Genomic DNA, 25,326 nt, shown 5'->3' on the forward strand with positions numbered 1-25,326 from the left:
GGTCAAGCATCCACCTTCAACTCAGGTCATGATCCCAGGGACCGAGTCCCACACATCGGGCTCCTTGCTCAGCACAGAGCCTGCTTCTCCCTCTGCCTGCTGCTCCCCCTGCTTGTGCACTCTCGCTCTCTCTTTCTCTAACAAATAATAAATAAAATCTTTAAAAAAAAGATAAAATAAGAAAGATGAAAAGATGCTCCACATCATATGTAATCATGGAAATGCAAATTAAAATGAGATACCACTACACACCTATTAGAATAGTCAAAATCCAGAACACTGACAACACCAAATGCTGGTGTGGAATGGAATATCATTCAGTGCTAAGAAAAATGGGCTAGCAAGCTATGAAAAGACATGGAGTAACTTTTAAGTGCATATTACTAAGTGCAAGTAGACAATCTGAAAAGACTATATACTACATATTCCAATTATATGCACTCAGGAAAAGGCAAAACTACAGACAGTAAAAGGATCTATGGTTGTCAGAGGTTAGAGTAAGGTAGGAAGGAATGAAGAGACAGAGCACAGAGAATTTTCAGGGCAGTGAAACTATCCTGTGTCATACTATAATGGTAGATACATGTCATTATACATTTGTCAAAACCTGTACAATGTACAACACCAAAAGTGAACCCTAATGTAAACTACGGACTTTCTTTCAATGATAATGATGTGTCAATGTAAGTTCATCAACTGTAACAAATGTAGCAATCTGATGCAGGATTTCCGGCAGAGGGGAGGTTATGCCCCAGTCAGGGCAGGGAGTATATGGGAAATCTCTGTACCTTCTGCTCCATTTTGCCATGAACCTAAAACGGCTTTAAAAAGGGATTAACCGCGTAACGTGAACTTTATTTTAACTTCAATTTAAGTGAAAATGAAAAATTTCTTGAAAAATCCAAACTGCCAAAACTGACACAAGAAACAGAATCTAAACCCTGTACCTATTGAGGAAACTGAATCAGTTATTAAAACCTCCCCCAAAACTCTAAGCCCATATTATTTCACTAGTGAATTCTATCAAATACTTAAGAAATTACTCAATCTTAAGAAAACTTTTATACTAGCAAATTAAACCCCATAATTTATAAAAAGGATAATGTATCATGATCAAGCAGAGTTTATCCTGGAATACCAGGTTGATGAACTGAAAATGAGCAAATGAATGAAGCTCACATTACTAACAGAATAAAAGAAAAACCTTTTGACCACCTCAAAAAATGCAGAAAAAGCACATGATAAAATCCAACAGTCATTCGAAATAAAAGCTCTCGGCAAACTAGGCATAGTAGGGAACTTCCACAACCGAATTAAGATCACATAGGAAAAAGCTACAGCTAATATCATACTTAATAATGCAAAACTGGATGTTTTTCCACTAACAAGAATATGGTTAGAACTCCTGTCTTACGGCTCCTGGGTGGCTCAGTCGGTTAAGCAACTGCCTTCAGCTCAGGTCATGATCCTGGAGTCCCAAGATCGAGTCCCGCATCAGGCTCCTTTCTGAGTGGGGAGCCTGCTTCTCCCTCTGACCCTACCCCCTCTCGTTCTCTCTCTCTCTCTCAAATAAAATATTTTTAAAAAGAAAAAAAAGAATTCCTGTCTTAAACACTTTATTTTTTTTTTTAAAGATTTTTTTTTTTATTTTATTTATTCGACAGAGATAGAGACAGCCAGCGAGAAAGGGAACACAAGCAGGGGGAGTGGGAGAGGAAGAAGCAGGCTCATAGCATAGAAGCCTGATGTGGGGCTCGAACCCATAACGCCGGGATCACGCCCTGAGCCGAAGGCAGACGCTTAACCGCTGTGCCACCCAGGCGCCCCTTAAACACTTTAAGTAATCTCTACACCTGATGTGGGGCTCAAACTCACAATCCCCAAATCAAGAGCCACATGCTCTACCAACTGAGCCATCCAGGAGCCCCGTCTTAATCATTTCTTTTTTTTTTTTTTTTAAGATTTTATTTATTTATTTGACAGAGAGAGAGAGAGAGACAGCCAGAGAGAGAGGGAACAAAAGCAGGGGGAGTGGGAGAGGAAGAAGCAGGCTCATAGTGGAAGGAGCCTGATGTGGGGCTCGATCCCAGAACGCTGGGATCACTCCCTGAGCCGAAGGCAGACCCTTAACAACTGCACCACCCAGGCGCTCCCCATCTTCACCATTTCTACTCAATGTTGAGCCAGAGGTGCTACCCAGCAATGGCGCAAGAAAAAGAAATTAAAAGCACAAAGATCGGGGGGAAAAAAGAAAACTTGTCATTAAGTTATAGTAATAAAAAATGTGGTATTAACAAAAAGATGGACATTTCAATCAATAGGAAAAAACCACCCAGTTATAAACCCACACACATCTGGTCAACTGATTTTCAACTAAAGTGCTAAGCCAATTCAAAGAAAGAACATCTTCCCAACAAATGGTAGCTCTAAAATAACTGGATATCCATACTGAAATAAAAGAGAACATTAGCCCTTACCCTCAAGCTATACACAAAAATTAACCCAAAATATATAAAACCTAAAACTATAAAATCTCTAGAAGAAAATACAGGAAACATGGGGCGCCTGGGTAGCTCAGTCGTTAAGTGTCTGCCTTCGGCTCAGGGCGTGATCCTAGCGTTCCGGGATCGAGTCCCACATCGGGCTCCTCGGCTGGGAGCCTGCTTCTTCCTCTCCCTCTCCCCTGCTGTGTGTTCCCTCTCTCACTGGCTGTCTCTCTGTCACATAAATAAATAAAATCTTAAAAAAAAAAAAAAGAAAATACAGGAAACAGTCTGTGACTTTGGGGTATACAAAGGTTTCTCTGAACACAAAAAGCACAAATTGTAAAAATCAATAAATTGGACTTCATCAAAATTCAAAACTTTTGCTCTTGGGAAGATGCTCGTAAGAAACAAAAAGTCAAATCCCAAGCTCGGAGGAAATATTTGCGATATATATATTATAAAGAACCCATATGCAGAACATATAAAGAATTTTTTAAGTTTAATTAAAAAAAAAAAAAACTGTGCAGAAAAGAATTAACACAGCAGGCCCGAGATGACTATCCTCAGTAAGGCCTACTTGCCAATTGGCCCTTGGCTAGCATCTGGAAATCTACCTCTAAGAGTAGTCCTAGTCAACTGATAAGAAGGGTGGTTCGCTGAGCCTAGACTACTTGCACAAACAATGTGGTTTATGAATACTTGCTTTCCTTCTGGGTAGTCTAGAAGTCTAAGTATGTGCTAGAAAGACGGTACCAGCCCCCAATGAAATCCTTGGGTGTGAGACTCTTTTTTTTTTTTTTTTTTAAGATTTTATTTATTTATTCGACAGAGATAGAGAGAGCCAGCGAGAAAGGGAACACAAGCAGGGGGAGTGGGAGAGGAAGAGGCAGGCTCATAGCAGAGGAACCTGATGTGGGGCTCGATCCCATAATGCCGGGATCACGCCCTGAGCCGAAGGCAGACGCTTAACCGCTGTGCCACCCAGGCGCCCCTGGGTGTGAGACTCTTAACAGGCTTCCCTGAGCAGAAATATTGCCCGTATGCTACGTTTTCAATGCTGGGGAAGAATACACTTTGTGTGACCCCTCACATAAGGAAGAAAGCATACAGAAGCCTGCCGCATAGATTCCTCCAGGCTACACCTGTGTCTTTTCCCCTTGTGACTAGGCTTTGTATACTTAATAGACTGCTGTAACAAATCTTAGTTATACATGGGGCGCCTCGCTGGGTCAGTTGGAAAAGCATGCGACTCTTGATCTCAGAGTCCTGAGTTCCAGCCCCAGGCTGGGTGAAGAGATTACTTAAATAAATACACTTAAAAAAAAAAATCTTAGTTGTAAGTACAAGCATAGGCTGAGTTCCATAAGTCCATCTAGCAACTCTGAACGTGGGGTGGTCCTGGGGACCAAATTAAAAAATTGTTTGAATAAGCAACTCACAAAGGAAGAGACACAAATGGTCAATAAGCACATAAAAAGATGTTTAACATCATCAGTCATCATGAAAATGCAAATTGAAAGTATGAGATTTCACTATATACCTATCAAAATGGATAAAATTATGAAGACTAATCATACCAACCATTGACACGAATAAAAAGGAACGGGAACTCTCATACAGTACACTGCTAGATGGTATGTAAAATGATACAACCACTTTAGAAAACAGTTTGGCAGTTTCTTAAGAACTAAAGTTAAATGCTACCAACCCTATCACCCAAACGTCCCACTCCTGGGTTATTTACCTAGGAGAAATGAAAACATGTCACAAAAAGACTTGTACATTATAACAACGACAGCAGCTTTACTCACAAAGCTGGAAACAACCCAAATTCCCATCAAACAGTAAAAGGATATATGAACTGTGGTTTATCCATACAACGGGATATTAATCAATAATAAAAAGGAAAAATAATACATGGAACAACACAGATGATGCACATCACAAAATCCATTATGATGAAAACCAAGACAAAAAAAGTATACACTCTGACTCTATTTATATCAATTTCATGAAGTTGTAAATGAATCTACAGCCTCAATGGCTGCCAGGGGACCGGGGTGGGAGATGGATTACAAGGAAACTTATGATGGGGATGATGGAAATGTTCATTACCTTGAGCTCATATTTTAAACATGTACCACTTATAGTGCATCAATCAGACATGAGTAAAGCTCGAGAGAGAAACATTATGGGAAAAGAAAAAGAGAAATGGGGGGGGAAGTAAAATGGGGAGGCAGATAAAAATAAATAAATAAAACATCACCCAAACAGATCAGGAATATAATGCCAGTGAACTAAGGTTTCTACTTGTGACTCTACACGGTGTGGATGGGACTACAGGCCTACCATTAACAACACTGGTCCTATAGTTTTCTGGAACCCTGATCAACACCTGGCCCAGCAAGCCCTCTGCCTGGTATACAGGTGCAGGCCCTAAAAGCCCATACTCTGCGGTCCGCTGTGCTCTAACCAGTCATGCCAGATCATCCAGGCTCACCGATCTTGCAGATGAATTACAAGGGCAAGAAAAGAACTGACCAGAGTTTTTCGGACTTATCCTTTTATCTACAGTAATTTATACTATCTACAGGGACACGGCTCAACAGTTCAGCTGGATTATCTCCCTCATTTTGGCTCAACCTGTCTTTTCACGGTTACAAATACTTCCTCCGTGGCTCATAACACAGATACTTAGGATTCCGTTCCTATAAAATTCAAAAACAAGCAAAACTACACTATTCTCTGTAGAGATTCATACAGACATGGTGATACATATAAAGAAAAAGCAAAATGAAACTAAATCATTGCGTCACAGAGTAAATGTCCCACATCATCTCACTTAAACGGCCACTTACATTCCACTTTCATCAAACAGAGGTCTAAGCTACAAACTTAAAGGACTAACTTCCAATACATATTAAACACTTAGAATCTTCTTTCTAGTCCCATGTTCCCAAAGGTAGTCTCTCCACTCTGAAATTTATGGAATAGCAACGTGTAGTCAGGTTATAGTTGCAAATGAAATGATTAATTTTTTTAAATGTGATGATAAGTGAAAATTTTGAACATCTCATGAACGTACTTAAAATCTTCTGCTACTTTAGACTCTGACTTGACCTTCTAGCAGTCTTCTAGATCTTAGAGCTTTGTTTTTAAACACAGTTGCTTATGATCTATTTTAAAAGGCAGAATACAAAACTGCCTCTACCCTATCATTACAATGATGTTATGCACTGAGCCTTGAAGAGATTACAGAAAAACAAGAATTTTTACTTGTGGTGGAGGTAAACACACTTTTTTCTTCTGTTTCAATTCATGTTACGTTTGCCTATGCAACATATTATTTTTTTTTTAAGATTTTTATTTATTTATTTGACAGAGATAGAGACAGCCAGCGAGAGAGGGAACACAAGCAGGGGGGAGTGGGAGAGGAAGAAGCAGGCTCATAGCAGAGAAGCCTGATGTGGGGCTCGATCCCATAACACTGGGATCACGCCCTGAGCCGAAGGCAGACGCTTAACCGCTGTGCCACCCAGGCGCCCCACAACATATTATTTTTTAAGCAGGCTCCATGACCAATGTGGGGCTCAAACGCACAACCCTGAAAGTAAGAGTCGCATACTCTACTGACTGAGCCAACCAGGTATCCCTGCCTATACAACATATTTTTAGTCTTATAAACCTTCAAATTTTCCCTAAATTCTAACTTCTCAATTTAGCATTAGATAGAACATACCCTACATTGAGCCAGCTGTTTAATATCTGGTATGACTTAGGAAGTCAGTATATAAAGTTCCCCTCCGATTAAAAAAAAAAAAAAAAAATCAGCCCAAATAGTGAACTCTTATACCAGTACTGCTTATTCAGAAAGAAAAAAAAAAAAGTTTAAGGTTAAACAGCTGACATGTTTCACTAAAACATTCTTTGCTTCATTAACTGTCTGTCTAATCCACTTTTGCTTAACACCATTACACATTACATCAATCCCTTTCATTTGGGAAAATGTTAAACACTATTTTAAGAGGAAGAGAAGTACATCTGGTCCCACTGGCACTAAGCCATGAATTATTTTTATTTATGGCTTCTGCCTAAAAATATTCTTCCCTAATCTTTAAAATCTGGAAAAAAATAATGGTTTCATTCCCAAGAGTTAAATACCCCATAAAAAAAGCCTCCTGTACATACTATTGTTTAAGACCATTCATACAATCCTAATTAGAAATACCAATATAATATGAATCATATAAAATACTTTGTGTAATATATCTATGAATTTTATTCTTTTTTTTTAAAAGATTTTATTTATTTATTCGACAGAGATAGAGACAGCCAGCGAGAGAGGGAACACAAGCAGGGGGAGTGGGAGAGGAAGAAGGAGGCTCATAGCAGAGGAGCCTGATGTGGGACTCGATCCCATAACGCCGGGATCACGCCCTGAGCCGAAGGCAGACGCTTAACCCCTGTGCCACCCAGGCGCCCCTATGAATTTTATTCTAAATAGTAATGTTATACTTAATAAAGTGCAATCTATATGTATTATGTTACAGTGTTTTAAATGAAGACTTCAACCAGTTCCTAATTTAATAATTCTAATCTGGTTCATAATACACAAGAATAAGAAGTAAACTCATGTAATTAGAGGTGAAGGAACATAGAGCTTTCAAAGAATTCAGAAAAACACACACACAGAGAATAAGAGTGATAAAGCAAATGCAGTCAAATGTTAACAATCAGGAATTCTGAATAAAGGGAAAAATGAAAGTTCTTTGCATTATTCTTGCAAAATTTTTACTTTGAATTAATTTTAAACTTAGAAAAGTTACCCAAAAAACCTCAATTATTCACACGGCTCAGAAAATGAAGTTACGTTCGTCATCCAGTTGAGTAATTCCCATTAGTACAAAATGAGCATGTACCTCCAAAATCTAAAAATTTATTCATAAATTATATACAGGTACTTACTACATTGCTAATATATTACACATACATGACACAAATCACACATTAAAAAGTAGGTATTTTAAAAGAATAAAGTTAGGGGCGCCTGGGTGGCACAGCGGTTAAGCGTCTGCCTTGGGCTCAGGGCGTGATCCCGCGTTATGGGTTTGAGCCCCACATCAGGCTCCTCTGCTATGAGCCTGCTTCTTTCTCTCCCACTCCCCCTGCTTGTGTTCCCTCTCTCCCTAGCTGTCTCTATCTCTGTCAAATAAATAAATAAAATCTTTAAAAAAAAAAAAAAAAGAATAAAGTTAAAAAGCAAATCCAAAGAGAAGGAATGACCTTGCTCCACAACTGTGAATTCATCCACTACACAGTAACTCCCAATCTCTTCTTCTCATTCAACCTGTACTCTAAATTCCAGATCCCATTTCTTGTACCCACAAGATTTCTAAACCTGATGTGCCTATCAGAGAATCAACCATAACACAGTTAGACTAAACTGAGTATCCTTCCCCAGAAACCTGCTTTTACTCTGGCTTTCCCCTTCATGCTGAAGGAGTCTGATTGCTCAGTGTAGTCCTCCTAATAAATTCTTTCTCTGTCCAGCCCCTAGACTCCCCCCCACAAATATTACCAAGTTCTGCCCCCTTAAACTCTGAGTTCCCTTCTGCCCTCTTTAAATCCACTGCTTCCTTCACAGGGTATCATCACAGTAGATTATGAGAGCGGTTTCTTCATGAAGAGTTTTCAAAGCCTCCAATCTTAACAGCTTCCAACCCATTCTTCACACTGAAGCCTGTGGGATTACTCTAAAACCCAAAATCAACTAAGCTACCTACTACTCTCTCCCTTGTTGTGGTTCCCCATCACTTTCGAGATAAAGGCCACACATCTAGCACAGTAAACCTGGCCTGTTATGACTGACTTTAGCCCACTTCTCTGCCTATTTGTCCTCAGTTCTAATCTTGTTCAACTGTTACAACTACCTTCAAGTACCACATTTTCTCAGGCCTTTATGCTTTTATGCTCTATGCTTTTACTGCCTGAAAAATCCCATCCCATCCTTCAGCATTTCCCTGAAGAACACACACTCAACTTTCAAGTTTCAAATTCAAATGCCCTTTGCCCTGGAAAACATTTCCTGAGATCACCAGGAAACGTAAAAGGCTCTATTCATTCAGCTCACTAGAGTGTGCACCCCCTGAGGACAAACAATATACACTGTATTGTTCTTTAAATTCTCAGGATTTGATAAATAAGCAATCGCTTAATGCTTGATGAACTCAAATCAGTGGGGGGAAAGCAGCACTTTTAATAAACGACATCCAGATCATCATAAGAAAAAAGATAAAACTGGGTCCATTGCTCACACTGAATACAAAGATAAATTCTAAACAGATGAGAATTAAGTATAAAATATGAAGCTATATAAGTACTAGAAGAACATCTGACATCCTACATCCTACGAGTGAAGAAAGCCTCCTAATATGATTCAAAAACCACAATTCTACAGGCATCTGGCTGTCTCCTTCAGTAGAGCATGTGACTCTTTTTTTTTTTTTTTAAGATTTTATTTATTTATTTGACAGAGAGAGAGACAGCAAGAGAGGGAACACAAGCAGGGGGAGTGGGAGAGGGAGAAGCAAGCTTCCCACCGAGCAGGGAGCCCGATGCAGGGCTCGATCCCAGGACCCTGGGACCATGACCTGAGCTGAAGGCAGATGCTTAACGCTGAGCCACCCAGGCGCCCCAAGCATGTGACTCTTGATCTCAGGGTCATAAGTTCCAGCCCCACATTGGGGGTAGAGATAACAAAACAAAAACAAAAACAAAACAATACAATTCTATATCTGACTAAATAAAAATAAAGGTCTTGACAGCAAAAATACCATAAGCAAACTAAACACATTTACTGCAAGATCAGTAAAAAACATACACTATCTCCTATTCTCAGTTATACCTGAAAGAACAATAGGTTGTTAAAACAAAAAGTTTAGTGATGAAATAAGAAACACCCAAATCAGAAACTTCTGAGATTTAAAAAAAAAAAAAAAGGTCTACCTATACTCAGTGGAGGCAGCAAACATCAGACTGGAAACTGCAAAAACCCAAATCAGAGAATTGGAAGACAAAAATTATGAGAAAAGCTACAAGTAATTCCTAGAAGTCTGATGTTCTACAGAGTTCAAAACTATAAATGAAGGGGGGCGCCTCGGTGGCACAGCAGTTAAGCGTCTGCCTTCGGCTCAGGACGTGATCCCGGCGTTATGGGATTGAGCCCCACGTCAGGCTCCTCCGCTGTGAGCCTGCTTCTTCCTCTCCCACTCCCCCTGCTTGTGTTCCCTCTCTCGCTGGCTGTCTCTATCTCTGTCGAATAAATAAATAAAATCTTAAAAAAATATATATATATATATAAATGAAGGAATACGGGATGGGAGAGAAGACTAATAGACTGAATATTCCCTGAGCTAAAGAAACATAACTGAGTCTTCAGATCATGACTTACAACAAGTCATATTTCTGAATTTCAAAGATCAATATTTCAAAGATCAGTATAAAAAATGGGAAAATCAAGTACCAGATTTTTCTCCACAAAATCTAATGTTAAGGAAGAACCAAACCACGGGCACCTGCTGGCTCAGCTGGTAGACATGTAACTCTTGATCTCTGGGTCGTGAGTTCAAGCCCCACGCTAGCTGTAGAGATTACTAAAAATAAACAAACTTAAAAATAAAAAGGAAAGGAAAGAACAAAACCTACATATTTTGGTAGGAAGGAAAGGAAAAAAAGCGTAACCCAGTATTTGTATACCAAACCAAACTATCAAAGTATCAACTGCAAGGACAACACACAAGCTCAGAAAATCTTACCAACAAAAGATAAAAATTGCACAAAAAAGTATCCTACACAAGAACTGAATCAGGAGAAAGAATAGAGAAGACATGGTATAGCAGAGACTACAAGGAAATTACGACATAGTAAAATGTTAACTACATGTTAACAGTTAAGTCTATAAATAGTTGTTGGGATGTTTCATGCAAATGTTAAATGACTCCTGAAAGTGGAGCTTCCTACACTTAAAAAGCAATAATAATCTACAGCTAAAATTCCGTTGAGGTGCTCTGTTTATTCTACAGGCCAGCAGCAGTAAAGGCAAGAGCTGGAGGCTGCACCTCAAAGTACAGAAACTGCAGGTTCCCCAGCGTTACAGTAAGCCAATGTACTTACCGGGAGTTTGGTGAAGGCCGGGTTGGTGACGTGCTTCCCAAAGGCATCTTCCTGGAACTGAAGAAGCTGGACCACCAGCCCAGCCAGCGTTTTGTTGGTAGGAGCATCCGCATGAACGTACTGAAAGATAAAGACAGGAACTCAAAAACCGGGACAATAGTGCGGCAGAGAATGGTAGCTCACTTCCTATTACCTACTAAGCACAGGCCAGGTGACAGATTTGCAGAGGTCTGAAGCATGGTCTCTGCTGTAAAGGAGCTTACAAAAATAAATACTGGGGGCACTGGGGAGGGAAAGATAGCCGATCTCTTTAGTTAACAGGTCTCAGGAGAGAAATCACGCCCAAGGAATGAATCCAAGTCATCTCGCGTGCACCTGGACCTAAAGTTAGATGGTGAGATCCTGAGCCTCAAACTTGAGCCTGATACTGTAATCAAAAGAGACCTATTAGCAAATGTATTTTTTATGTGGGATGACTATAAATAACTTGTGGGGGGCGCATGGGTGGCACAGCGGTTGGGCGTCTGCCTTCGGCTCAGGGCGTGATCCCAGCGTTATGGGATCGAGCCCCACATCAGGCTCCTCCGCTATCTGCCTGCTTCTTCCTCTCCCACTCCCCCTGCTTGTGTTCCCTCTCTCGCTGGCTGTCTCTACCTCTGTCGAATAAATAAATAAAATCTTTAAAAAATAAAATAATAAATAAATAAATAAAAAACTTGTGGCCAGAGAGCAGACTGCACTGTTTTTAAAACAGGTCTACAAATTTCTTTGATACTCCTCTCATCAAGAAGTGGGGTGTATGCCCTTCTTTTGCTGAATCAAGACCATCCTTAATGACTAACTTCTAACCATTAGAATGCAGTGGGGGGAAAAAGTGATGCTATGGGACCTCTGAGGATAAGTCAAAAGCTTCCGCGTAGTCCTTTGGGGACAGCCATCTCTGGAGTCCTGAACTACCACGAAGTCCAACTACCTTGAAGCTACCATACTTTGAGGAAGCCCAGACTACATGGAGAAGCCTCTTGGAAATGCTATGGCCAGAAGCCCCAGCTGATGTCCCCAAAGACTGATAGTACAACCACCAGACACATGAGGAAAGACAGTTCCAGAAGATTCTGCCCCCAGCTGTCAAGTTATCCCCAATCATCAAATCTTTCCAGTTGAAACCCTAGACAAAGTTCTCAGAGACAACTGTCCCCACTGTACTCTTCCTAATTCCTGATACACAGAAACTTTGAGCATAATAAAATGGTTGGTTTATGCCAAAAGGTTTTGAATATAATAAAATGGTTGTTTTTATGTGCCCTTAAAAATGGTGAGGAAGGAAAATTCTGTTATTTTTTTTACTACAATAAAAAAATTTTTTAGGAGCACCTGGGTGGCTCAGTCGGTTAAGTGTCTGCCTTCAGCTCAGGTCATAATCCTAGGGTCCTGGAATTAAGCCCCACGTCAAGCTCCCTGCTCGGTGAGAAGCCTGCTTCTCCCTCTCCTCCCCGCTTGTGCTCTCTCTCACTCTCTCTTGCTATCTCTGTTATCTCTCAAATAAATAAATAAAATCTTTTAAAAAAATTTTAAACAAATATATTTGAAAAGTTATCCACGCTAATGTCAACAATGTCCAAAGGCCAAACTAGTGGCAGACAGCAAGCTAGTTCCAAAGCAAGGAAAGATAACAGGTAACATGACAAGGAAAGCATAAATTAGCAAGTTAAATTAAATGTGAAAGTTTATTTAAGTATGAAATGTTCAATATCACTTTGAAAAGCCAATACATTCAATAAAATTTTTTAAACCTCCAATTTTGAGGGGCGCCTGGGTGGCACAGCGGTTGAGCGTCTGCCTTCGGCTCAGGGCGTGATCCCGGCGTTGTGGGATCGAGCCCCACATCAGGCTCCTCCGCTATGAGCCTGCTTCTTCCTCTCCCACTCCCCCTGCTTGTGTTCCCTCTCGCTGGCTGTCTCTATCTCTGTTGAATAAATAAATAAAATCTTTAAAAAAAAAAAAAAAAAACCTCCAATTTTGAGCAGGAAAAACATCTATACCTCCTTGAAATTGAAAAGATAACAAAAGATAATAAAATGAATTTTTCTTCCTGGAATAAACCTCTTTCTCAGTATCATCCAACATTTCAAGATTAATGTGGTAGGTTTCTATTACAAAAAATATTTGTAAGTGATATATATATGGCAAAATGATTATCAGCTGCAGTCTACTCTCACTAGATTCAATGGCTCTCAATTTGTACCACTACCAAGCAAAGATAAAGCATGATATAAAAAGGCAATTCTTCTTAAAGCTTAGTATCCTCCAAATTTTATTTATTCAGGTGCATTAGCTTTCCACTCTAAATGAAACAGCCAGCATGCAGTTCGCTTTGCTGAAGACTGGTATTTTGTTGGAATGCTTTATATTACATGACCAAAGGCTGGTAAAATCCAGCCCACTGCCTGTTTCTCTGTGGCCCACAAGCTGAGAACAGTTTTTATATTTTTAAATGGTTGGAAGGAAATTTTATTCTATTTCGTTTTTTTAAAGATTTATTTTTTTCAGAGAGAGTGAGCATGAGCAGGAGGGACAGAGGGAGAGAGAGAGAATCTCAAGCAGACTCCACGCTGAGCAGGGAGCCCAACACAGGGTTTGATCTCATGACCCTGATATCACAACCTGAGCCCAAACCAACAGTCAGACACTTAACTGACTGCACCACCTAGGCACCCCTGGAAAGAAACTTTAAAGAATAATAATATTTCGGGACACCTGGGTGGCTCAGGCGGTTGAGCGTCTGCCTTCAATTCAGGTTGTGATCTCGGGGTCCTGGGATCAAGCCCATGTTGGGTTCCCTGCTCAGCAGGGAGTCTGCTTCTCTCTCTCCCTCTACCCCTCACTTGTGCTTTCTCTCTCTCTCGCAAATAAGCAAATAAAATCTTCAAAAAAAAAAGAATATTTCATGACACATGAATATTACATGAAATTCAAATTTCAGTACCTATAAATAAAGTTTTATCAAAACACAGCACACATATTCACTACACATAGCCTATGGCTGCTTTCATGTAACAGCACAGTCAAGCAGTTATAACTGAGACAGCATGACCTGAAAAGACTAAAATCTTTATTTTTTTTTTTAAAGATTTTATTTATTTTACAGAGAGAGACGGCCAGCGAGAGAGGGAACACAAGCAGGGGGAGTGGGAGAGGAAGAAGCACGCTCCCAGGGGAAGAGCCTGATGTGGGGCTCAATCCCAGAACTCCGGGATCACGCCCTGAGCTGAAGGCAGACGCTTAACGACTGAGCCACCCAGGCGTCCCAAATCTTTACTCTCCTGCCCTTTATAGAAAAAGTCTGCCTATTTCTGTTCTAGACCACTCCTTTTTCATCCTTATAAAAAGTTTTCTTTTATACTAAGGGTATTCTGTGAAAACACATTTTCATAAATCCACAAAGTGAAACACCTGTGCCAGATACCAGTCAAAAAATGGAAACAAACTTCATACAACTAAGCATGTAAGATGTCAATTCTGTTGGCCCTAAAGTAATGTTCTTCAAATTTTAGACCCAGTTTCTAATTCCACAGGTCAGGTCCAAGAATTTGCATTTCTAAGAAGTTCTGGGTGATACAACTGGAACGGGAACCCACCTTAAGAACCACTAAACTTTTTTAAAAAATCTGTTTCAGGTATTACTACACATCTTAGTTAAAGAATATGCTTTATCATAATTTAAAAGTTAAAGGGGTGCCTGGTAGCTCAATCAGTTAAGCTTCTAACTTAGGCTCAGGTCATGATCTCAGGGTCCTGGCATCCAGCCCCGCGGCAGTCTGTTTCTCCCTCTCCCTCTTCCCGCGCTTTCTTTCACTCTCAAATAAATAAATCTTTTTTAAAATTTAAAAATAAATAAAAATAAAAGTTAAAAACCAGTTAAACAATTTTTAAACGTTGAAAACTACTTACAATTCCCCTTTCCTATAATATATTGCCAATTACCAATTCCCATAAAAATTATCAAGTTTACTTTTTTAAGGACTATACACTTACAAGTGACAATTCATTCTCTGGTTTTTTCCAACTTAACATAGTAACTCTTTAATAAGAAATACTCGTAAAATATTCGATTATGACTATTTCTTATTCATAGCACTCACGTAACATAATCTTTAATAAACTCCTCAAATGTATCCTACAGAACTGACAAAATGTGGAGCATATATCCACAAGGTTAACTTTATTATTTTTATAAGAACAGGTTTCTTAAAGAACTCATATAATGTACTGCAATTTTTTGTACATAGTAAAACAACATGAAAAATTAATAACCCTAAAAACTTTTTATTTTTCAGATACCTGTAGATAACCAAACAATGCCAAATCCTAAAACTGAAAAACACACCATCTTGGAGGAAGGCTGTTCAGCAAAAGCCAATTCAACCCTTTAGGCAAAAACTAAGTTTAGCAACTGCTATATACATAGCTTCATATATATTCTAAATTTCACTACTATGCATGTTTCATCTGATATATCATTCAGAATACAAAAACATGTAAAAGGTTCCATGTGGACAACCTTATAGTTTCAGAATAAAGATGGCCAGGTTCAAAGTTCAATCAAAATTATTACCTTAGCTATTTTAAAAACCAATTTTTTTTTTTTTACATTTTATTTTTATTTTATTCAGGAGAGACAGAGAGAGGCGCAAAGGCAGGAGACACAGGTTCCTGTGGAGCAGGGAACCTGATGCGGGACTCAATCCCGGAACCCAATCCCAGGTCCCTGGGATCATGACCTGAGCCAAAGGCAGATGCTTACCTGACTGAGCCACCCAGGCACCGCCAATATTTTAATTATATTTAACCTTGGTTACTTTTTCCCAAATCACCCACAAAAGTTACCAAACATGAAAAAGATGACATTTTTAATTCATAAATGAACTGTTACGTTAATGCATTAAATTATACCTCACACCCACTCAAAAGGCAGCCAATGTATGACTATAAGGTTTTTAAATCAACTTTTAAACATCTCAAAATATTAACATTCTATTTAACCAATAAGAATAAAGCAAGCTGGGGCGCCTGGGTGGCACAGCGGTTAAACGCCTGCCTTCGGCTCAGGGCGTGATCCCGGTGTTGTGGGATCGAGCCCCACATCAGGCTCTTCCACGATGAGCCTGCTTCTTCCTCTCCCAGTCCCCCTGCTTGTGTCCCCTCTCTCGCTGGCTGTCTCTCTGTCGAATAAATAAATAAAATCTTTAAAAAAAAAAAAAAAAAGAATAAAGCAAGCTGACCACGGGATATACACAAAAATATCATTACCACCTCAAATTTACATAACCCCATCTTCAACAACTTAGTGGAAGTCAATCTTACTCTCAATTTACATATGGAAAATTAAAACAGGAATCAAGTCATTTGCTCAAGGACATCACCAATTAGCAGTCAAGAGTACTGAACTCACATCTTCCAAAGCGTAATGCTCATTCACTATCCTATAGTGACATAATCGAGTGCATTTCAAATGGCTTCCAAAAAATTACCTAAAGCATAAAAGGTTCTTGACAACTTTCAAAATACTGAATCCTGATTAACAGAAAAAAAATTTAATGACTACAGTTTATTTCAGTCATAAACATTTTATTTTTTGATCAAAAAAAAGTTCAACAGCATGTTTTACTTAAGACAACCAAAAATTTTTAGTCTCAAGTATTTTGATTAAGAAAGGTAGGAAGATTTAAAAAAAAGAAAGAAAAGAAAGATAGGAAGGTAAGTTGAGAAAGTTTTATCAATATATCTGTTTTATGCTATCTATGGTATTNTAAGTTCCCAGGTAAATTTCTTCCTGGTTTGACTTATTTGTGAAATAAGATTTAAGATGTTAATCTAAGGGTGATCACCAAAATAGACTAGATCGCCTAAGGAATGCATTTCAGTACACTTTACATAAAGTTTTTAACAAAGACAGTTGTTTTTTTTTGGGGGGGGGCGCCTGGGTGGCACAGCAGTTAAGCGTCTGCCTTCAGCTCAGAGCGTGATCCCGGCGTCATGGGATCGAGCCCCACATCAGGCTCCTCCGCTATGAGCCTGCTTCTTTCTTCCTCTCCCACTTCCCCTGCTTGTGTTCCCTCTCTCGCTGGCTGTCTCTATCTCTGTCGAATAAATAAATAAAAATCTTAAAAAAAAATAAAATTAAAAAAATAAAGATTTTATTTATTTAACAGAGAGAGACAGCCAGCGAGAGAGGGAACACAAGCAGGGGAAGTGGGAGAGGAAGAAAGAAGCAGGCTCATAGCGGAGGAGCCTGATGTGGGGCTCGATCCCATGACGCCGGGATCACGCTCTGAGCTGAAGGCAGACGCTTAACTGCTGTGCCACCCAGGCGCCCCCCCCCAAAAAAAAACAACTGTCTTTGTTAAAAACTTTATGTAAAGTGTACTGAAATGCATTCCTTAGGCGATCTAGTCTATTTTGGTGATCACCCTTAGATTAACATCTTAAATCTTATTTCACAAATAAGTCAAACCAGGAAGAAATTTACCTGGGAACTTAATAGTTCACATAACTTTCACCTCCAAGGTATCTGAGTTGAAACCATTTAAGATCAGTAAGGTTTTATCATTTGAAAACCACTCAGAAACCATGGGCAGAAATACAGCTTTCATCTCCATCAAAGTTAGGATGAAAGACATGTACCCAATAATACAAAGGCAGCTCAGGTAGGAGATGAACAGCTTCTGCACTGCAGGTGGGCTTAAAAGGCAACCTCACGCCAATAGTTAACCGCCCTGTGCTCCCACTCACCTATCTGTGCCTCCCTCCAGGAGTCACCTCCTCCGCACTTCTTTGGCCTAGTTGAAGCTCATCCTAATCAAAAAGTCCCTCTCCCTTCTCTGTTGCTGAACCAAATTTATCAACAAAGCTTAAATGAATAGGTTCCTAGACCAGTTAATCTGTTCATGCATTGAACAAACACGTACTAAGGACACAGAGAAAACAAACACAATACAAGGAAGTTCTCTTTTAACTTGAAACCACATGAGTTTTACAAGTAAGTGTCTATATCTACCTTTACCACTACATTTTCCACTACCTTCACTACATTCCTTAATGAGAGGGATTATATGTGGCAAAAAAATTGGGGCTTTGGAGCCAGGCAGACCTTCACTGAATTCCAAATCTACCACTCCTCATTGTAATCTTAGAGAAGTCACTTATATCTGGAGTCTCAGGTTCCACTCATGTGTAAAATGAAATAAGTATCTATTATTCACAACTGTTGTAAGGATCTGAGCTATGATTTAAGTGCCCAGATACAGTTAGATGCCCAGTTGTTTGTGGAATGCATGGATAAACCCATTAATAAAAATGGGACTACCAATGTCATGTTTCATTCAGTTGCTGAGATTTATGAATGTAAAAAAGGAGTATTAAATGCAACAGAAAACTTTAGTTAAAACTCATCAATGTGTATACTGAGTGGAAATATATTGTGTCCTGGATGGTACTTTCGCCACTCCAATACCACTCTCTAGGGCTGACAGGATTCTGGCTGTCAGGCATAAGGAATACACAATCCTGAATTTGAGGAGGCCCAAGAAATATACACTGGCCTTATGAAACCCTGAGATGAACTTTATCTTTATGGCCTGAATAACACTGAGCCAACATTTGCTCAATGGCCTCAACACTGGGACAAATCCCTCAGTCAACCCCATAACCACTTCTTTACCCACCAAACAAACCCATTCAAACAAAATTGGGCCCAAACAGATGTACACAGTCTGGAGAGGTAGAAATAACTATTATTTCTCTTTCTCCTTTCTCTTCCTTGATATCCAAAGGAATATTCCTCATTTCTGCTAAAACTACATTGACAAACTAATATGTTATTATGCCAATTATACCTCAGACTGGGGGAGGCGGAAGGCTTCATTAAGGTACACTGAATTTAAAACCGAAAGCATTGGCTGAAGGGCACATGATAAAAATAATACTTTCATAACATAAATATATTCAATTCCCTTAGCCACTTTTAGAAGCTCTGCTGCCTACAAAAAAAAGTGTCCAATTTATTACTATATAAGCGAGAGCAATATTTCGGTCTACTTACATGCAGATGAGAAAAACTAGCAATCCCAAATGTAACTGCAAAATTTTAGGGCGAAAAAAGTCAAAGCATATGAAAATATATATTGTCTCTCACTTCCTAAAACTTCAGTAAGAAACAGTCACTTCTGAAAGTACCACAGTGTAATGTCAAAGGAACCCAAGATCCTGTCCCTATCAACCTTCAAAACCTGACAGACTCCATTGCGCTGCACAACTCAAATGAATAGGTTTCTAGAACACTTCGTCTTTTCATTCGCTGAACAAATATTTACTAAGCAACTACTAAGGGCGAGGCAATGAGTACCAGCCATTGCGGGGTGGGGGGGGGGGAATGCAGTGAAGAGGCCTGACAAGGTTCTTGCCCCAGTGCTATGGTTCTCAATGGGGGAAGTATGGAACTTGAAAAGGGTGTTCGGAGATCTGGAGCAGAGGACGTATTTTGGGCTGTCTGCTTCATTACACCTTCTAAGGGACTCATTCCTATTACCTACAAGGGGAAGTTAAAAAACACTCGTTATAAATAAAAGGTTAAGTCACCAGCGAAACTTACCGCCCAAAAGTAAGAGAAACAGCTAAATGAAAAACATAATCTCACAAAGTGGTACAAAGAAATTAAAGGTGATATAAAGTGCGGCAGTCTAGTACAGATGGGGTTTGCAGGGAAGGCACATTAGGTACAATTAGGTACAAACACATTAGGTACAAGTGAACGTTAACTGCTGTACCCACACTATACGGAACTAAAAGTACAATGAAGTAAAAACTGTCATTTTTTTAATATCAGTGCTCATCAATACTATCATCCATTATATTGGCCTGCTGTTATTAACTTCCGACTACAATCGTCTAGTCATTCTTTACCAAACCAACAACAGGTAGTAGAACCTTAGCTACCTCACTTGACTCTGAAGGTGAGTCTCCAAACAAAACTTTAAGCTGCTCTTACAACCCTGGCTCGGACAGTTTGTGATAATCATCGTACACACACCCAGCGCAGCTAACAAAAGAGATTCACGCCCTCCGGTTTGCTGAGCTCGAGAAGCTCCTGCACACCGAGGCGCGGTGCGGGTACTCCCAGAGGCCTGGCCCCGAGAGCCCGGTGAAGCCCCGGGCGCGCGGGCGCAGAGAGCGGACGGCGGGGGCGTGGCGGGCCCGGCGCCTGCCTTTGTTGTCCCTCGTGGCGCGCGGGGGGGAGGGGCGGCCTGAGGCCCGCGAGACCAGTAGCTGCGCCCGGCTTCCGTCGCGTGGCCTCCCCGGCCCCCACGGGCGCGCGAACCCACCTTCTTGTAGTGCTTCCCCAGCCAGACCCGCACCGAGTCCAGCTGGGACACCGTCTCCGGGCTCTCCCAAAACTTGCTGGCCGGGCCACCGTCCTTCCGCCGATAAACGGCCAGGCCCGCGGCCACCGCCGGCCGCGGCCATCGTCGCCGTCCGTCGTCCCCACCGCCCGGCCCGCCCCGGCCCTCGCGGTGATCCCCGTTCGCACCCGCGCGCGCGCGCGCAGCCGCTACCACCGCCTCCCGGCCCCGCCCAGCCAACCCCCTTCCGGCGCGGAGGGCTGGCCCCTCCCTTTCTCGGGACTCGTTCCCTAACCGAAGAGGGCACGCGCGCACGCATGCGCAGCACCGGCGCCGGGCGGGCTTGGGACAAGCACTTGCCCCCGCCTCTTCCGCCAGCCGAGTAAGGCTGCGCACCTTCTCCAGGGCCCGACCTGGGCGTCTGCGGGTTGTGCTGTATCCAAGTTCCTGCATCCCGTCAACCACTGCACGGAGGTTCTGTGTCATCCGCTGACACCGCCGGAAAGGAAAGATCTGGCGTGAGAAGTTCCGAAGGGGAAGCCCGTTTAGGGTGTCGAGTGCTGGCCGAGGAACCCCTACGCGGGGTGGGAATCTGCGTCTGCTTCCTCCCTGCCCGCAGACTTCCTGCACGAAGTGGTCGCGTAGCCTTTGTAAACGTCACCTGGGACCACCACCCGGAGCTGCATCGGCAGCACACACCTTCCGCCCCATCGTGGCTGCAGCCACACCAGCTCTTTCCTACCTCGGGGCCCTTGCACCAGCTGTTCCTGAGACCTGGACAGCTCTTCCCCTATAACTGTCACTTAGGCGCTTTCAAATTCATAGCTTAAGGATACTTTAGAAAAAACGGTCTCTGACCGTACAATATTAAACAGCTAATCATATTCACGCGACATCCTCTGTGTAGCACTCACCACGGCCTGGTATTTTTCTTATTTTCTTACTTGTCCGCATCCATTACATGAGAACCTAATCGTGACTTGTTCACAGGTGTACTTCCAGTGCTGGAAACAGAGCCTGTTATCTAATAGATATTCCATAAATATTTGATGAATGAGTGAATGAATGACCTACGGAGGGGCAGAAAGATTTTAAATTATTAACAAAGTGTGATTGGCCATTATGGCGTTATAAACATGGTGTTATGTAACACCAGAACAGCAGGTGACTAATTGCTTGTGAGAAAGTCTGGTGAGTTTTTGAGACCAACTTTTTTTTTAAGATTTTTTAATTTTTTTATTTGACAGACAGCCGGCGAGAGAGGGAACACGGGGAGTGGGAGAGGAAGAAGCAGGCTCCCAGCGGAGGAGCCTGATGTGGGGCTCGATCCCAGAGCACTGGGGTTACGCACTGAGCCGAAGGCAGACGTTTAACGACTGAGCCACCCAGGTGCCCCATGAGACCAACTTTTAAGAACGAATAGAATGTGATCAAGGAGGAAAGGACATTTCAGACACACACACACACACCAAAAAAAAAACAAACAAAAAAAAAAAAAACGGATCAAAGGCGTTAAAGTGTGAAAACAAGCTGGGTGAAACCTTCTTTGAGCCCATGGTTTGGAAGCAGAGATGTTGGTTGTGGTAGTGAATTTTGACTTTATCCTGTAATCATTGGGAAATCAGCTCGAACAGAGAGAATGACATGATCAGATCTATAGATTAGGAAGATAACAGTTGCAAATGTAAATGATATATTAGAGGAAGAAGATGAAAAAAGATGACCTGATAAACAGTGTAGGACAGAAACAATAAGAATAAAATATGAGTAAGATGTGAATCTTGCCCCCTGAGAGCTCAGACGTTAGAAATACAATAGCAGCTGTTAATGGAACACTTGTATGTGCTGTGTTCTGTGCTAAGTACACCTGTATTACTGCAGATAAATTAAGGCAGAGAGAGGTGAGGTTAAGTAACTGGCTAGCAGGTATTAGAGTCAGTTTATGAACCCAGGCAGTAGACCCTGGAATACTACTACACCCCACCTCCTAAGTACACTGTGTTTTCTACATTTTTTTTAAAGATTTATTTATTTACTTGAGAGAGAGAGGCAGGGGAGGGGCCGAGGGAGAGGGAATCTTAAGCAGCCTCCGTGCTGAGCTCGAAGCCCGATGCACGGCTAGATCTCATGACCCTGAGATCACGACCTGAGCGAAAACAAGTGTCTGACACAACTGACTGCACCACCCAGGCACCCCAACTGTGTTTCTATTAACTGCTTGTGAGTAGAGCAAAGTAAATGCTCCGGAGGAATTCAGAAAACGATTTCATTTGCCTGGAGCCATAGAAAAGGAAGTTAGTTCTTCCAGGCCAGTGGTATTCAAGTTTTTTTGCTCCTATTACTTCTAAAATAATTTGGAAAACTACATACCTTTTTTTTTAAAGAAAAACATCTAAAATTTTTCATTACAATTAATTGAGCACATTATAAAGATGGGTATTTTTTCAAAAAAGTGGTTATATCATGTTTTAAAAGTTTTTATTTTGGGGGCAGCTGGGTGGCTCAGTTGGTTAAGCATCTGCCTTCCACTCAGGTCATGATCCCAGGGTCCTGGAATTGAGCCCTGCATTGGGTTACCTGCTCAGCGAGGGAGCCTAATTCTCCCTCTCCAGCTTCCCCCTCCCCTTCAGCTCGTGCTCTCTCTCGCTCTCTATCTCAAATAAAATCTTTTAAATATAAATAAATCATTTAAAAAGTTTTTATTTTGAAATAATCTCAAATTTACAAAAAAGTTGCAAATATAGTACAAAGAGCTTCTTCTTTTCCTGAACCATATAAGAGTGTGTTGCTGACATGATGCCCCATCATCCTCAAAAATGTTAGTGTATATCTCCCACAGACAAGTATATTCTGTTACATAATCACAATACACCCATCAACACCAGGAAATTAACATTTATACTATCCTCAGACCCCATTCATTTTTCTTTTTGCCCCTGGAAACTCTCTTACAGCACTTTCCAGTTCACAATCATGCATCCTATTAGATCAGGTTTCAAGTCTCTTTTAATCTAGAACAGTTCCTTGGGCTTTAACTTTCACAGCATTGACAATGTTGAAGACTTCAAGCCAGTTATTTTGTAGAATGTCCCTCAATTTGAGTTTGGCTGATGTTTTTCATGCTGTGTTCTTTTCACTGCATACAAATGGCACATGATTTCATGACTTCCATAACTTTGATAAGTTGATTAAGAAAGTATCTGGGAGGCTTCTCTACTGTGAAGTTCTTCTTTTTTTTTTTTTTTAAGGATTTTATTTAATTTTGCCAGAGAGAAAGAGAGAGTGTGTGCGTGAGCACATGGTGGGGGAGCTCTATAGATCTCTGGGGGCGGGGGGAGAGTGCACGCAGAGGGAGAGGGAGAGGGAGAAGCAGACTCCTCACCAAACCGGGAGCCTGATGCAGGACTTGATCCTGCTACAGTCACATGTAAGCCACCCTGATATGCTTATCTACCTTGCTGACACCACCTAAAGGCTTTAGGACTGAATTATTTTAGAAGAGATGGTAAGGGAATAGGAAAAGTAAAAAGACATCACTCTTGGGCTGCCTAGGTAACTCAGTCGGTTGAGTGTCTGTCTGCCTTCAGCTCAGGTCATAATCTCAGGGTCCTGGGATCAAGTCCTGCATCAGGCTCCCTGCTCAGCAGGGAGTCTACTTCTCCCTCTCCTTCTATGCGCGCACACACTCTCTCTCTCTCTCAAATAAATGAATAAATCATTTAAAAAGACATCACTCTTAAAACCTAATGAAGTCTAAATATGTAATAATTTGGTGACCATATTATAATACAGACAGTCCTTTCTGCACAGGAGTGTAATACCCTAAAAATGACTGTGCAAGCAGACACTAAGCAAAGCAATCTTAATAATCAATGCGGACAATCACAATTATTCCATGGTCTTTAAACTTTTTTATCAAAACATGAAAAACCCTATCAGTTGTAACTGTATAAAGAAATGGATATAGTATAATTAAATTTATGTAAACAGAAATATTGGGGTGCCTGATTGGCTCAGTGAGAAGAGCACACAGCTCTTGGTCTCAGGGTCTGGCATTCAAGACCCACATCAGGTGTGGAGATTACTAAAAGTAAAGAAATAAAAAATAATAAACCAGAAATATTAAGAATTAAAGTGTTCTTTTTTTGGTGAAAAACTTAACCTCTAGCAGTTTGAAGTTCTCATATAAGTTAGAAGCAAGCATTTTTTTCTGTGTTTTGTCAAATTCTCATACCTCTTTTTTTTTTTTAGATTTTTTAAAAATTTTTTATTTCACAGAGACAGCCAGCGAGAGAGGGAACACAAGCAGGGGGAGTGGGAGAGAAAGAAGCAGGCTCCCAGCAGAGGAGCCTGATGTGGGGCTTGATCCCAGAACGCTGGGATCACGCCCTGAGCCAAAGGCAGACGCTTAACGACTGCGCCACCCAGGTGCCCCTCATACCCCTTTCTAAGCTTGGATCAGTTTTCAACATTTTGTGCTTCGCACTTTTAATGTGAAGCTTTTGGCAGGTATCAACTACTCGGAGTTGACTTCACTTTTCCTTCACAATCACTCTCCTCATTTGCATGGATAAATTTGGCATAATGCAGTTCCTCAAGAGTCTCTGGAAGAGCTTTGGGGTCAATACTCCCAAGGTCAGCTCTTCCTTCTGTAATGCTATTTTTATTTGATTTGAGTTTCACTTCACATCAATTGACTAAAAAAGAAAATCACACAATCAAAGTCCAACACCCTTTCCTGATAAAAACACTCAACAAATATGAAGTAGAAGGAAATCAATTGCTGAACCTGCCAGGGAACATCAGTGAGAAGCCCACAGCTAACAACAGCATCATTCTTAATGGTGAAAGGCTGATTGCTTTTCTCCTAACATGAGGCACAACAAAGATATCTGCTCTTACCACTTCAACATTGAAGTTCTAACTGGGACAAATAGGCAAAAAAAAAAAAAAAAAAAAAAGCATTCAGATTAGAAAGTAAGAAGTAAAGCTATCTCTATCTGTAGATGACATGACCTTTATATAGAAAATCCTCAGCAGTCCTCTAAAAAATAAAATGAAAATGAAAACTAAATGAGTTCAGCAAGGTTGGACGGCGTATGATCACTATACGAAAGTCAATTGTATTTCCATACACTTGAAATAAATAATCTTGAACTTTAGAAAAAATTACATTCACAATGATATCAAAAAGCACAATATTTGGGATAAATTTTAAAGGAACTTTAACACTTATACTCTGAAAAAGACAATATATTGTTGAAAGAAAT

The 25,326-nt window shown here is 40.7% G+C and overlaps 1 protein-coding gene across 1 annotated transcript in view; it reads right to left on the bottom strand.

The window, feature by feature from the left end:
• SMARCC1 (SWI/SNF related, matrix associated, actin dependent regulator of chromatin subfamily c member 1) overlaps positions 1-20,767 on the bottom strand; it is a 172,597-nt gene extending 151,830 nt beyond the window's left edge. Inside the window, exons 1-3 of the mRNA XM_034657207.1 lie at positions 20,756-20,767; positions 20,039-20,569; positions 10,659-10,778 (exon numbers count right to left, since the gene is read on the bottom strand). Coding sequence (XP_034513098.1) covers positions 10,659-10,778; positions 20,039-20,569; positions 20,756-20,767 — 663 coding nt within the window. The remainder of the gene's footprint in view (positions 1-10,658; positions 10,779-20,038; positions 20,570-20,755) is intronic.
• Positions 20,768-25,326: the final 4,559 nt, after the last annotated feature.

Source organism: Ailuropoda melanoleuca, chromosome 4 (genome assembly GCF_002007445.2).
Source record: "Ailuropoda melanoleuca isolate Jingjing chromosome 4, ASM200744v2, whole genome shotgun sequence".
Lineage (NCBI taxonomy): Eukaryota > Metazoa > Chordata > Mammalia > Carnivora > Ursidae > Ailuropoda > Ailuropoda melanoleuca.